The sequence below is a fragment of the Calidris pugnax genome, unplaced genomic scaffold (genome assembly GCF_001431845.1).
Source record: "Calidris pugnax isolate Ruff unplaced genomic scaffold, ASM143184v1 scaffold206, whole genome shotgun sequence".
Taxonomy (NCBI): domain Eukaryota; kingdom Metazoa; phylum Chordata; class Aves; order Charadriiformes; family Scolopacidae; genus Calidris; species Calidris pugnax.
In genome coordinates, this window is record NW_015090957.1 from 1,419,041 (window position 1) to 1,434,123 (window position 15,083).

Consider the following 15,083-nt stretch of genomic DNA (forward strand, 5'->3'; position numbering starts at 1 on the left):
CCGCCCGGGCACCCCCTTCCCGGGCATCTCCCGGGCACCCCCCTCCCGGGGCATCTCCCTCCCGGGGCATCTCCCGGGCACCCCCCTCCCGGGGCATCTCCCTCCCGGGGCATCTCCCGGGCACCCCCCTCCCGGGGCATCTCCCTCCCCGAGCATCTCCCGGGCACCCCCTGCATGGGTGCCCTCCGAGCACTCCCTCCCCGGGCACCCCTTCCCGAGCATCTCCTGGGCACCCCCTGCCCGGACACCCCCTGCATAGACATCTCCTGGGCACCCCCTTCCTGGATACCCCCTGCACGGGCACCCCCTCCACGAGCAGCCCAAGCACAGGTACCCCCCGCCGGGGCATCTCCCCGGGCACCCACCAGTCACCCCTTGAACGATCCTCCCAAGCACAGGTACCCACCGGGCACCCCCCTCTCCAGGTGCCCCCTTCACGAGCATCTCCCGGGCACCAGCCCAAGCACACCCTCACCAACAAGCAAACTGCTGGGCACCCCCTGCACGGGTACCTTCTGCCTCACCATCTCCTGGGCACCCCCTGCATGAGCAGCCCAGGCACAGGTACCCACCAAGCACCCCCTCCTGCACAGGTGCCCCACAGACACCCCCTTTCTGGGCAGCTCTCTCAGGCACCCCTGCCTAAGCACCCCCAGCCTGGGCTTGTCCCCCCGGGTACCCCCTGGCATCCCCAGCCTGGCTTGTTCCTGGCTCCCTGCCCCACCATCCTCCCCATCACCCCCCAACAACCAGCACCCCACGGACGGGCAGGGCTGAGCAGGGGGGGCTGTGCTGGGAGGGGGCTTCCCGGGGTGCCTCCTGCTCCACGGTAAGACCCCCAGGGGAGGGGAGGGGTGGGTGTGGGGGCACGGGGTGAGACCCTGTGAGCTGGGTCCTCCTGGGGGTAACACCCCCTTTGCTCCGTGTCACCCTTTCAGCTCGGGGCAGAAGGGGGGCCAGCCCCGGGCGCTGAACCCCAAAGCTGTTCCCTGGGTCTGTCAGCCCTCAGGGGGGGTGACAACCGCAGCCCCCAGGGTGGGGGTGTTGGGGTGCTGCCCCCCATTCAGCCCCTCTGCTCTTCCCTCTGCTGCCTTCTCTGCAAGAAGAGCTGCAGAGGCTTTTGCTTCTGGAGGGAAAGGGACTCCCAGCACAGAGCCCTCTCCTGCCTCCCCCAGCACCAGCAGCTCCTCCTGCCCCTGGGGTGGGACTGTCACTAACCCCACAGCCCCTGCCCCACGGGGACAGTGACCCTCAGCCTGAGGCTTCACACCCCGACCCCCCCACTGACCCCCGTGCAGCAGGGCTGTGGCCAAGTGTCCCCCCGCTCCCCACCGGCTCCTACCTTCACACACAAATTTGGATCCAACACGGGTGGCCCTGGTGACGTGGTGCTGGAGCAGGTCACTGTGGTGTCTCCAGGCAGAAGTTTCCAGCACGTGGAGCTCACTGCATCGTCTCGCTGTCCCCTCCATGGGACGGGGATGGTGCCAGCCTGCAGGAGGACAGCAGCATCTCCTGGGCACCACCACAAAGGTCCCTGTCCTGGCACTTCTTGCTGCCCAGGTTTGGTTTCCAGCATCAGACCTGGCTCCTGCTCCTCCCGCCACCCACGTGCTGTTTGCTGGACCATGAGGACAAGATTTCCAAGCTCCCACTTTCTCCACTTGGATGCAGATTCCTCTTCTTTCTGTGGGACTCGCCCAGTCCCGGTTTCGGGTGGAATTCACAGGAGGAGGCGATGGGAAGTGGTAATGGAAGGAACCCAAGAATGACCTCCATGGCCTGGAGCCCCTGGGAGGTTCACCCTGTGCCTGGGTCAGTCTGGAGCACATCGAGTCCTTCTTCACATCACTTGAAGTCCACGGGCAGTGGGTTTGGGACATGGGACACCCTCGGGTGCATCTTCTCAAAGCTGGGCCATGCCTCCTGGAGACATCAGGATTTGGGCAGCAAGACAGATGTTTCCCAGGAGCCCGTGGCTTTCTCCCCCAGCCTGTGGGGTGAGCTCAGAGCTGAGTGTCTCCCCACGGGCCACCCTCTCCTCCTGGGTGACAGCCCATTTCTGCACCACACGTAGGTCTGGTGTTGGGAAAGCAGCCTCCCAGGGGCAGGATGCTCCTCCTGAGGGGAACGGGCCATAGCTTAACCCCACACCTACAGCAGAGCATCCCTCTTCATTGCTGCAGCCAGATGGACACCAGCTCATGGAGCAGCCCCAGGAGAGGGCCTGTTTCGGGTACCCATGGTGTGTCCTGCCTCGGCGCTGGCTGCTGCCCGGCCCCGGGCTTTTCCCCAGCACTTCAGCTGGGACCAGGAATTTGATTGCAGGATGGAGAACCAGCTGGAGAGACTGATGGAGACACAGGAAGGAAACAGCAAAAAAACCATCCACACCTCTTCAAAACCAAAAAAAACCAAACAAACCCTTAGAAACTCTGAAGCTTATTTTTATCCTTGAAGGAGCAGTTTCAAAACCCCAGACTCCGTGCCCGGCTCCGTGCCAGGGGAGGCACAGGGCGAGTGGACACCGGTGGCCGGTGCCCAGCGTCACCCCGTGCCCTGCAGAGCGAGGGCAACCCCGGGGCTGTGTATAGCAAGTTAGAAATTAACCCGTTTTTTTATATCATTTCGTCTTTTGCAGAGCTCTGTTCTTACAGGGAAATATTTCAGGGATCCTGAAGGAAAGGGGGAGGAAGAGGGATCTGTGTTTTGGGTTTAAAAGGCTGGAAAGAGGCTCGCTGGCCCTGCAGCAGCTTGTCCAGGGCAGGGACCGTGCGGGCGCTGGGCTGGAAACAGCCTCCAGCCAGGAATTGCCTCCTCCTGCTTTAACCACTGCATTTTTTTCCCCACCAGTAATGTATTGCTCACTGCCACCCCGGGGAGAGCAGCCTGTGGGCATGGGAGGCAGGAGAGAAAATACGGTACAATATTTGGGCAGCTTCCCTAGGGACAAATCCTGAGTCATCCTCCCCAATTGCACTGGGGTCTCTAAATTGCACTGAGGTCTCAACCCCTGGATGTGCTGGGGGTTAAGGTTGTGCCTCAAAGACTTGCCCAGGGGTGACCTGGGGCACAGCAGCAGCTGGAAGGTCGGGGCACGTCCACCAGAGCCGAGGGCATCCTGGGGCCACATCTTTGTGCACAGCCAGACCTGCTGACGAGTCTCTGCACGCTCCCTGTCCACCTCCTCCCGGCTCGGGGGCAGCCTCTGCCTCCTCTCCCCGTGGCCTGAACAAGGGGCTGGACCCAGAGAGAAATTCTCCAACACTTTTCTTCCTACAGCCAGACCTGCTGACGAGTCTCTGCACGCTCCCTGTCCACCTCCTCCCGGCTCGGGGGCAGCCTCTGCCTCCTCTCCCCATGCCCTGACCTGAGGGGAGCCTCTGCCTCCTCTCCCCGTGCCCTGAGCGAGGGGCCGGACCCAGAGAGAAATTCTCCAACACTTTTCTTCCTGACCACGTGCACGTGGACTTCGTGCCGGAGCTGCCCCGATCCAGCCGAAAGGCAAACAAACGGGGAGAGGGCACGGGCTGCTCTGACCTGCAGATACTCTTTGCCTCACCACTGCCTAGATTTGTTCCCAGGACGTTACCAAAATGTGTCCCTCGCCACCAGGAGGTCCCTCGCTCATGGTCAGACCGGACTAACCACACTGACCTGCTCAGGTGGAAAAGGATGATGGAAAAAAAATCCAACCAAAACCCCCAGCCTCCTTCTCCTCGCTGCTTTTAGTTTTGTTTGCATTGGGCAAAACTTTAAAAATTAGGAAAAATTCTGAAGAACTAAAGGCAGGCAGGGAAATGCTGCTCTTTCCCAGAGTTAGGTCTCCCGAGGCACCTCCCTCTGCAGCTGCTCCATCCCAGCCCTGGTGAATGCCCCGCTCGTTATCAGCCCCAGCTCCTGTTTTCTTTCATGGATGGATCTTGGCACTTTCGGTGCAAACTGAACTTCGTTTTCCCTTTATCGGGACCGTACACAGCTTGTCCAGCATTAATGAGAAACCAATGCTCTGTCCCCCGTTGGGTGGAACAAGTGACCTCTTGGCCAGTCCCTGTGTTGCTGGGGATGTGGTTTAGCTCCAGCCGTGCCCTGACACCTCTGCTGGTCCCGGTGCACCTTCCTCTGCAGCTGCTCCATCCCAGCCCTGGTGAATGCCCCGCTCGTTATCAGCCCCAGCTCCTGTTTTCTTTCATGGATGGATCTTGGCACTTTCGGTGCAAACTGAACTTCGTTTTCCCTTTATTGGGACCATACACAGCTTGTCCAGCATTAATGAGAAACCAATGCTCTGTCCCCCGTTGGGTGGAACAAGTGACCTCTTGGCCAGTCCCTGTGTTGCTGGGGATGTGGTTTAGCTCCAGCCGTGCCCTGACACCTCTGCTGGTCCCGGTGGGGCCAGGAGAAGACAACAGAGTCCTTTGCGTTCCCCCTCAAGGCTGCTTTCCCAGGGCAGAAGGCACACAATCTGTGGGACCTTTGCCCATCTCAGCCATGGCTCCTTCCCGCTCAAGGCTGCTTTCCCAGGGCTTTGCCCGGGAAGAAGGCACACAATCCGTGGGACCTTTGCCCATCTCAGCCATGGCTCCCTGCCTCAGTTTCCCCTCGGTAGCACCCAGAGTCCTCATCCACCCCGTGCCCCCCAGCTCTGCTCCCCAGCACCCTCCCCACTCCCCGACAGCCCCCGGGCTCGGAGCAAAGGGCTTCCATCCCGTGGCTCATCCTCATCTCTGCTCTCTTCCAGGAGACACAAGCTCTACAGGGAGGAGCTGAACCTGACCTCCCCCGCGGCACCGCTGCCGCTCCGGCCGGAGGCCAGTTGGCTCCAGTTCCACCTGGGCATCAGCCGGGACGGGCTCTACCCCCGCTCCAGCCCCACCGTGGACAGGCTGCTCCGGGACATGCAGGACCTCACCACCATCAGTGCTGGTAAGTGCCCTCCTGCCATGGGGATGGGGACAGACACTGGGAGCTGCACGGGGCTGGGGGGCTCCAGCCCCACCAGGTCACTTCTGCAAAGGAGGTGGGGGCTGTCGCTGGCTGGAGGAAGCTCTGAGCCCTGTGCCAGCTTCCCAGCAGGTTTTGTGCTGTGGAATTGCTGTGCCCTCACCTTGAGATGGGAGAACGGACCTGGCTGTGGTCCTTAATGCATCACGCGTTGGTGCCAGCCACGCTGGGACCCGTCACACGGCAGTTTGATCCCAACAAGCTGCCTCAGTTTCCCCTGAGGGGTCTGCACCCCTCGCCAGGCACCGGTGCCACCCGGGCTGGGGCACCCCGAGCGGTGCTGCGCTGCGTGCCCCGTGCTGGGAGGGGGGTCAGCAGCAGGAGAGCCAGCCTGGTGGGGTCTCACCACTCCTCCTGCCCTGACAGACTACAGCCAGGACGAGAAGGCGCTGCTGGGGGCCTGCGACTGCAGCCAGAGTGAGTGAAACGCAGCGGGGCCCCGCTCTCCCCACACACCCCATCGCTTCAGCCCCAGGCCCCATCTCCTCCATCCCAACCTCAGCAAGGGAAACACAGAGCCAGGCAATGCCAGGCCCTTCTCCCTCCAATCCCACCCCAGCAGAGGGTGGGATGTGGGTGCCGGGACACCAGTATGCCACTGGTTTCTACTGGGGGGAGGAAAAAGCCTGTGCTGGGAGGGGGATCAGCAGCAGGAGACCCAGCCCGGCGGGGTCTCACCACTCCTCCTGCCCTGACAGACTACAGCCAGGACGAGAAGGCGCTGCTGGGGGCCTGCGACTGCAGCCAGAGTGAGTGAAACGCAGCGGGGCCCCGCTCTCCCCACACACCCCATCGCTTCAGCCCCAGGCCCCATCTCCTCCATCCCAACCTCAGCAAGGGAAACACAGAGCCAGGCAATGCCAGGCCCTTCTCCCTCCAATCCCACCCCAGCAGAGGGTGGGATGTGGGTGCCGGGACACCAGTATGCCACTGGTTTCTACTGGGGGGAGGAAAAAGTCCCCAAGAGGACGCTAAAAATGGCTGTTGGGAAAAGTGCTGGAGGGAAATCTGCAGCCCAGGGGAAAGGGAGGAAAAGCAGCCACGGGAGGAGGAGGAGGAGGAGGAGAGGAGCTGAAGGAGGGGTGGGATGTACTCACCAGGGCAGAAAGCAGGATGGCAGCCGAGCACAAAGCGGTGCTGCGGGGGGAGGCTGGCGGGTGGCGGGTGACTAACGGCCCCTTTCCTTCCCTCCCCAAGTCGTGAAGCCCAGCGGTGTGCACCTGAAGCTGGTCCTCAGGTTCCAGGACTTTGGGAAAGCCATGTTCAAGCCCATGAGGTAAGGCTCAGCAGCACAGCACCCCCCCGCCCTGCGTAGCCACGGACCAAGGAGCATCCTTGGCAGGGACAGCCACATCTTCCCTCTCCTGCGCTCAGCTACCTCGACAGCTGAAAAGGTCTCATTATTATTGGCTGCTCATTCTGTCCCGAGCCACACGTGGATAAACACCCGTGTTCTCACATTTATTGGTGTTGGAAATTTCTCAGTTCACAGATGCCAGATGGCAAAGGACCTTGGGACACTTGTTCTCCCCAGAGCTTCCCCTCAGGGGCTGCCCATTTCCTCCTCTCCCCCAGCTGACTTTGTTTTACCTTGTTTCTCCTTGGGTTCCCTGGAGTATTTCCAAGAAGCAGCCATCGGTCCCGGTCACCTCAAACAGGAGTTTTAAATTGCTTCTGGACTTATTTCTAGCCCCGCGGGACTCTTCACATTTATTGCCCCTCACTTCACTCGCTGAGCACGGGCAGGGCAGCGTGCTGATGGCCAGGGTTTGCTCATCCAGAAAGCAGCCAGCTCCTCTCCCACCGGTTCCTCTCCACCTCTGCCCGGTGCCAGGCAGGGCCAGGAGGAGATGGAGAACATCCAGGGGCTCAGGATGGCTGTGGCCTCCCCTGTGATACACGACTGAGCAGGCAAATTCACCTGCTGCACATACGAGTGTGCTGTGAGAGAGCCAGAAAATGAAATTAAATGAGCTGCTGGTGGTGTTACTGTCTCAAGGCTACGAGAGCATCAAACCTGAGCTCTTCTCTGCCTCCCACGAGGACCTGAGAAGTCCAGCACGGCCTCTAGCGTCCCCCAATGTTGTACCCCCCCAAAATGCTTTCCTAAGCGGGTCTAAACTCTGGCACAAAAGGTTTTAAAGCCCCAACCAGCCCTTCTGCCTCCCTCATCCGCCCAGCCCCGAGGCACGGCACGAGTGCTGCTCCCAGCTCAGCCACAGGCGCTTTGGCTCCTGGCCCTGGCACCGTTGTGGCCACACACCCGCTGTCCCTGGTGCACTGTCCCTGTGCTACCACCCTGTGCCCAGCCTCCTGCCCTGCCCCATCAGCCCCCTTGCTCTCCCCCAGGCAGAGACGTGAGGAGGAGACACCCGAGGACTTCTTCTACTTCGTGGACTTCCAGCGGCACAACGCCGAGATCGCCGCCTTCCACCTGGACAGGTAGGGACCTGCCAGCGCCCACTCCTCTGCCCCCGGGCAGCTGGGGCAGGAGAAAAGCCCCCCTGAGCCCTGCAGAGCTGCTTGGCCCGAGATGAGCCATTGCTTCACAGCACCCTTTGGGAGCTGCTGCTTTACCTGGGGAGGGGGTGGCTCTGGCGCCCAGCTGAAGCCCAGGAGGCAGCTTCACCTTGGCTGCTGCAGGAGAACAGGGTGCAGGTGACATCCAGGGTGCAGAGGGGTCGGGTGTTTGTCACACGGCCACACACACGTGCATCGAGGTGCAAAGATGAGCTCCCGGGGAGGGAGTCACACGCTCCATCAGCAATCACAGCGCGGTTTGGATTGAGATAAACAGAGACGCAGTTTCAAGCCCTCAGCTAACGAGCAATTAACCCGGCACCGCTTCCCAGCAGGCTTTGTATTTAATAAAAATCAAAAATACCCTTCGTAGAAGAGGAGGGCAGCAGCCTTCTGCCCCTCCATGGGCTGAGCATTGAACATCAAGGGGAGGGGATCTCTCAGGATGACACTGGAGCCGGTCTCCAGCTCCCCAGCCCAACTTGTGTGATAATTACTAGGCCGTGAGTCCTGTAGCTCAAACGAAGCGAGCTGATTCCAAAGAGAGCTGAATTCCCCTCCCAGCTCTGCCCTTGCATCACCTCAGCGACTCTGCTCGACTCCCCTTCCCCTCCCCTTCCCTCTCTGCATCCCGGCTCCACCGGGAGCTGGAAAAATGAGGCCGGACTGCTTTTCTGAAGCGCTTTGTGGTTTTTAGAGCTGAAAGATGCTAGATGAAAGCAAACATTGGGCTTGTGGGTTTTTTTTCCCCTTTAAACATTGCTCAATAAGTAACAGGCTAAATCCTGTTTCGTGCCCAGTTCTCAGCAGCAGAGCTGGTCCTTGGGCACTGCCCCGGGAGCGAGGCAGGGCATGAGCTGGTTCATGCTGCGTTACTGACTCAGCAATCAACAGCGGCTCTTCCACCCTCTGCCATCCCTGCCTTTCTGCCCCAGGCCTGATTATATTTTTTTTTAAGAATATTTGAGATGAATCAGCTGGGTGTGAGTTCCTCCGAGCGGGGGTGATCCCTCCTGGCCTCCCCCCATCGCAGCCGCGCTGGACCAGGTTCAAGGTGTCTGTGCTCTGTGCCCTGTGCCAAACCCCCCACGGGAGAAGGGCCTGAGGGGCTCCTCTGCCTCCCCACAGACCCAGCGAGGGGATGGGAGAGACCAGTCAGGGAGAAGACATGAATCCTGGAGAACATCAAAGATTTCCAAGCAGTAGCTACTAAAATAGCAAGATCTGAACTCGGCCACGTTTTGGTCCAGAGGGTAAAATGATCCTGGCTTTTTGCTGGAATGAAGCTAGGAGAAAAAAAATACCACATGGGTGCAATCATCAAAAGGTCCCCGTTTCACCAATGGTAGGGACGAGGGCAGCATCTGCCGTCCCACGCAGCCACCCTGGGCAGTGAGGTCCCTTGGCACGGCAGCTCTGAGCCACTGTCCCTCCTGTGCAGGATCCTGGATTTCCGGAGGGTGCCGCCCACAGTTGGGAGGTTGATCAATGTCACCAAGGAGATCCTGGAGGTCACCAAGAACGAGATCCTGCAGAGCGTCTTCTTCGTCTCACCAGGTAGGCGAGCACTTGGGCTGCCACCAGCTGGGATTAGACATGTTGGTCCACGGTGGGTGGAAGGGCAGGGTCAGCAGGACTTGAGCTGTTGGGCAGAAATTAAATTCTTGGGTGAAACGTGCACAAAGACATGGTTAGAGCAGAGGTGTCCCTCAGCCTCCAGCTGGAATCATCTGCCAGACCTACCCCCCTGTCCCATTTTTCCCACCTTTTCCCCTAGCCTGGGACCAGGTCTGTCTGTTCACCAAAGTCCAGGTCTTGTCCCTGATTTGGCAGTTTCACACCCGTGATGTGGGTACACACACCACAGTATGTGCAGTCACCACCACGCCGTGGGGAAGAGGTCAGTCCAGGCTACCTCAGAGTCTCCTGTAGCTCCTTCCCCAGCTCTCCTCTCTCTTCTCCTCCCAGCCAGCAACGTTTGCTTCTTTGCCAAGTGCCCGTACATGTGCAAGACGGAGTACGCGGTGTGTGGGAACCCTCACCTCCTGGAAGGGTCCCTCTCTGCCTTCCTGCCATCCCTCAACCTGGCACCACGACTCTCCATCCCAAACCCATGGATCCGCTCCTACTCGTTTGATGGAAAAGAGGAGTAAGTGGGTAAATGATGCTGCTTCCCATTATCTGCATGGCAGGGAGTGTGTGGGAAGGAGAGTGAGGAGGGTACAGACACACAGACACACAGACATTGTACAGCCAGGCAGAGGAAGGACAGGGCTCAGAGATTGCCCATAATTAATCTAATAATGGTTAATGCCTGAGCATTGACTGGGTTTGACTTCCAGTCTCCTGCGTGCACAAGGAGGGAGATTGAAGTCCTCCTCCTTCCCATCTCCTCAGGGCTCTGGGGTGCTGTTGGGACACGGCAGCAGCAGCCACTGAGCATCTCCCCTTTCTCCTCCATCTCCTGCAGGTGGGAAGTGAACCCGCTCTACTGCGACACGGTGAGGGAGATCTACCCCTACAGCAACGGCAACCGGCTGCTCAACATCGTCGACATGGCCATATTTGACTTCTTAATAGGTAGGATGAAGGGGGAAATGACCTCCCCCAGCAAGGCAACGAGTATTTCACCCAGATCTGAAAGAAAACGTAGGGTAATTTAGAAAATTCCTTGGTGAAGCAGAAGGGACACTCTGATCCTCTGTCTGCCCTTTGCCAGGCAACATGGACCGTCACCACTACGAGATGTTCACCAAGTTTGGGGACGACGGCTTCCTCTTGCATCTGGACAACGCCAGAGGGTGAGGCTGGGGGAGGACACGGGGAGGGGAGAGGTGGGGGCAGGCACTAAAGCTGCTCTCTCTGCTCACCCCCCAGGTTCGGGAGACATTCCCATGATGAAATCTCCATCCTGGCCCCGCTCTCCCAGTGCTGCATGTAAGTGCCAGCTCCATCCCCCTCCCCACACACGGTGGTGGCCACACAAGGGACCCGCAGCTCTTGCTGCTGGAAGTCACCCAGGCCTGGCTCCATCCAGGGGAGGGAAGGTCCCTGCTGATTCCCAGCCAAGGGTACAGGCCAGACATGGGAATCACAAGTTGTCCCAGAAACAGGGATTAAGCTTTTCTATCAGTTTTTATACCCGAGCACTCAGCTCCGGTGTGTGGCTGCCTGCTCTGGTGTCAAACAGCTGTCCTCCCTGGACACCTTCCCGTTGAAGCTAAAAGGCCTTGCAAGTGTAAAGGCTTTCACTGACAGACCAGGAGACACTGTCCCTTGGATCAAACCCTTCCAGAAATCTCTCCTGGTATTTTCCAGCGCATCCACACAAGGTGCCATCAGCCCCAATCATCTGACCCAGAGCTCAGAGATCTCCATCCAAACACCTGGTAGAACTCTAACACAGCTGACCAGCTTTCTTCCTCCCATGCTGTGAAGCAGAAGCTCATAAATTTTACTATTTGAATCCTGTCTTCTGCCTTTATTAATTCATACAAATCATCAGCTGAAAGTTAAATTTAAGAGACCGAAAAAACCATGCTTTTCCCTGTGGTTTCTCTTTAGGAGATGCCTACGCTATTTCCTCCCTGTTCCTGCTCCATCTCAGCCCCGGGCTGGTAACTGTGCTCTCCCCACGCACGTGTGGGGCTGCACCTAATTTTAAGAACTGTTATTTGCACCCAGTGAGTCTTTTCATTTATAATTGCAGCCTCGCAGCGACACAGCTGACCAGCTTTCTTCCTCCCATGCTGTGAAGCAGAAGCTCATAAATTTTACTACTTGAATCCTGTCTTCTGCCTTTATTAATTCATATAAATCATCAGCTGAAAGTTAAATCTAAGAGACCGAAAAACCGGTGCTTTTCCCTGTGGTTTCTCTTTAGGAGATGCCTACGCTATTTCCTCCCTGTTCCTGCTCCATCTCAGCCCCGGGCTGGTAACTGTGCTCTCCCCACCTATTTCCTCCCTGTACCAGCCCCGGGCTGGTAACTGTGCTCTCCCCACGCACGTGTGGGGCTGCATCTAATTTTAAGAACTGTTATTTGCACCCAGTGAGTCTTTTCATTTATAATTGCAGCCTCGCAGTGAATCCTTCTCATGAACACCTATTTTGTGTGGTTTAAATTAATTCTACCTCTCCATTTGCCCGGTGTACAGCAAGATCCACCGAATCCTTCTCACGAACACCTATTTTGTGCAGTTTAAATTAATTCTACCTCTCCATTTGCCCGATGTACAGCAAGATCCACAGGGCAGACCCTTCCTATTCTTCCAGACCCACCGACCAGCAGCTCTTCTTAATTGAGTTCTCCTTGTAAGAGCCAGTGGGGAGAAGACCTGCAAATCACACCTCGTAATAAGCCAGCCAGGGCCCAGAAGAGTGTAAAATCAGCTCATGCTGCCCGAGGGAGACACCCACAAACCTCATTTCCCACATTCCGAGTGGAGGAGCATCCAAAAACACTTGGAAGAGAAATAAAAAGGTTTTTTTAGAGCAAACACAGAGGCCACAGATTCCAGCCCGCCCTGCACTCGATAAATTGATTTTTATTTTATTTTCTGCAGGATATTAAGGCGAGCCTGGCCGTGGGCAGGACAACAGCCACCATTGAAGTCTCCTGCCCCCGTGCCAGCAGGACGCAGGGGGGTCAGGGCTGTGCCCCCTCCTTTGGGCGATGCAATGGCATCACTGGGCAAAGACCTGCAGCTCCTGGGTGCTCCTGGGGGTGTCTGCACCCAGAGCCATTCAGGGAGCACCAGGGCCAGGCACAGGGGCAGCAACAAGCCTTTCATCTGCATCTAACAGCACCCAGAGCTGCAGAGAGCCCGAGCACTGGTCCCAGCCCGAGCCCTGGGTAAACACCAGGCACACAAAGGCAAACTCTGGAGCTGGTTAAAAAGTTTCCAAAAGGCACCTCTGAAAATCCTGGCTCAGCTAAAGAGGAGCGGCTCCACCAACACAAGCTGCTTCATTTACAGAATTTAAAGGGCAATAATTAAAACTGCTGATTAATTTCGGCATTAGAGTCAAAACACTCTGCTGAGGGTTAAACAAATGATTTTAGAATACCGAGTTTCATTCCCAGAAGTGTTCCAAGATTATAGCTTTTCATCCCACTTTCTGTCAAAGGGAAATAACATTTAAATCTCAGTAACTTATAAGGTGAAAAGTCACAGTTAAATCAGTTCCAAGAAATATTCCCTCTTTTTGCTCAGAGTTTTGACAGAACATTTTTTTTTCCCTCATTCATGCCTCTTCATTTTACCTCCCCCTCTGCCCCCATCCCATAAATGTCGTCCTTGGAACATGGCACCACCCTGCAGGAATCTGGGGAACTGGGTCACCCCTGACTCAGAGGAAAAACCCTCATTACTGAGAATTTCTATCACGGTTTTCTCTCTGGTGACAGAAACCTGCAGTATAAATACTCTGCAGTCTGGAAAAACAAAGGAAGAAGCAGAGGTTTCTGCAGAAAATACTCATTTCCTTCAGAAAGAGAAAGCTTTTGTTCCCAAAGTTTTGTCAAATATCTTCACCCCTCCTTGCCCTCCCTCCTCCCCTCCCACCAAGGGGCTCACACAGCTGGTTCTTGCAAAGATACCACAAGAAGTCTGCACTAAGATGCCCAATTTCTGTTTTTTTTCCAGAATAAAGAGGACGACGTTGTTACGCCTCCAGCTCTTGGCCGAGCCCGAGTACCTGCTCAGCGATGTGATGAGGGAGTCCCTGCTGCAGGACCCCCTGGCACCCGTCCTCACCGAGCCCCATCTCCTGGCTTTGGACAGACGGTTACAGCTGGTCCTGGAAGCTGTGAGGAACTGCATAGACACCCACGGAGAGGCCAAGGTGGTGGCCAACGACACCACACAGCCCGAGGCTCCTGTGTCTGACAGAGTAAAGCCAACCACCTAAACACTCCCATCTCCCCCTGGGAGGTCGGGAGAACCCCCCCAAGCCAAGCAGCGAGTTTAAAAGCTGGTCAATTCCATCTACAAACTGCTGCAGAGACTGAGAGGGAAAAAAATCTTCAGATCTTCCAGAACCACACTGGTGTCTATGCCAGGTACTCAACCAAAGCTGCTGCGCTCGGCCAGTGTGTTGGTAAGTTGGGGTCTGAGTGCAGCAGAGCTGTACACCCCAAATTCCAGCTCTCTGGGGGAAAAGCAGAGATCTGAGGTTGGCCCTTGGGAGGGTGGGGGAACGTGTGGCCATTGGTTTGCTCAACCCACACAGGGTCTCAGCCTCGAGAGTGAAGGGCACAAACTAGACCCAGAGATGAGGCTTGAATAAAGAGATGTCAAGACCCTTTTCCTCTTATTAAGTCTCTGTTCTGTTACCAGTACCATGTATTTGAGAAAAAAGCCATCCTGTTGCACAAGGACAGTACCCACCACCGAGCCAGGAGAGCCTGGTGACAGCGTGGTGAGACTGAAGAGCATCTGCCCAGCATTCACCATCAGGGGTGTCCATCACCCCGAGCTCTTCCACAGTGACCAACCTGCCCCACTTCCACCTGTGCGTGTTGTTGAAAAGCCCCCTGCCTCACAGGGCACTGAAACCACTTGTGCTTTTACCTGCCTGTGAGCTGAAGAGCCTGTCTGGGTTAAGAGAGAAAACCCCAAATTGTGTATTCCAAATCAAGAAGCCACCCAATTCCGGTGCAAACATTTTGCCAACGTAGGGAGGTCTCTCTCAGGTCCTTTTCTCAGAGCTTCACAATCACTGAAGTTGGCAGAATTCCCTGCAAGACAGAAACGGTTCCCTGGCCCCCAGCTCCGTGCGTTTTGAGCAATAGGAACTGGAAACCAAAGATCGAGCTGGGGGGTTGTTATCTTAGATCTTTTAATGTGTCATTTTCCCTTTGCCTCCCAACCACAAAGCTCAAGACAACTCGATTACTGGAGCTCTCTAAAAGCTTTTTCCTTTAACCGTTGAAGAACGACTGCACTGAGCTTCTTGGCAGCACAGGGAAAGCAGTTCAGGACTTTGTTGATAATTTATCATTCTTAAGGGGAAAAAAATAATAAAGAAAACCCACAGCCAAACTACTAAAGCTTATTGTAAACTAACCTTTAAGTTAAACAAAAGAGCCACCTCCAGCACTGCAGCAGAGGAGAGTCCTGAAGCCCCAGCAGCTGTTGACAGGTTCTCGACACGCTGCACCTTCCCCTGGCTCCTCTGCTCCTGGGCTGGAATTGTGCCCAACTGAGAGGGAACTGGGTGACACCGGCAGCAAGTGCCTGGATCACACAAGGAGGGAACAAAGCTCACTTGGCCACCACTACTGTTCTCCAGAGGGGACTGCACTGACCCTAATTCAGCTCCACAGTAACTCCACAAGTCACCCGTCCCCACGCTGCAGAGCCACAGGAGAGGCTGCCCTTGGGATTCTGAGTGTGTCCCCACAGGTGCCTGTTCTATTCATGTGAATGTTTGAGGAAGTTTGGAGTGGTTTTCCTCAAAGAGGTTGTTCCAATACTCCGAAGCCACAAAGGTTAACAAAATACCCCCCCACACGCACCCAACCAAGAAAACCAACCCACACCACGCTCCTTCAG

The 15,083-nt window shown here is 56.7% G+C and overlaps 1 protein-coding gene across 1 annotated transcript in view; it reads left to right on the plus strand.

Moving 5' to 3' along the window:
- The window catches only part of FAM20A (family with sequence similarity 20 member A), a 17,324-nt gene extending 3,482 nt beyond the window's left edge, over positions 1-13,842 (plus strand). Inside the window, exons 2-11 of the mRNA XM_014952193.1 lie at positions 4,742-4,926; positions 5,371-5,421; positions 6,202-6,280; positions 7,354-7,446; positions 8,966-9,081; positions 9,493-9,673; positions 9,995-10,104; positions 10,244-10,325; positions 10,402-10,461; positions 13,173-13,842. Coding sequence (XP_014807679.1) covers positions 4,742-4,926; positions 5,371-5,421; positions 6,202-6,280; positions 7,354-7,446; positions 8,966-9,081; positions 9,493-9,673; positions 9,995-10,104; positions 10,244-10,325; positions 10,402-10,461; positions 13,173-13,437 — 1,222 coding nt within the window. The 3' untranslated portion in view covers positions 13,438-13,842. The remainder of the gene's footprint in view (positions 1-4,741; positions 4,927-5,370; positions 5,422-6,201; positions 6,281-7,353; positions 7,447-8,965; positions 9,082-9,492; positions 9,674-9,994; positions 10,105-10,243; positions 10,326-10,401; positions 10,462-13,172) is intronic.
- The last annotated feature ends 1,241 nt before the right edge of the window (positions 13,843-15,083 follow it).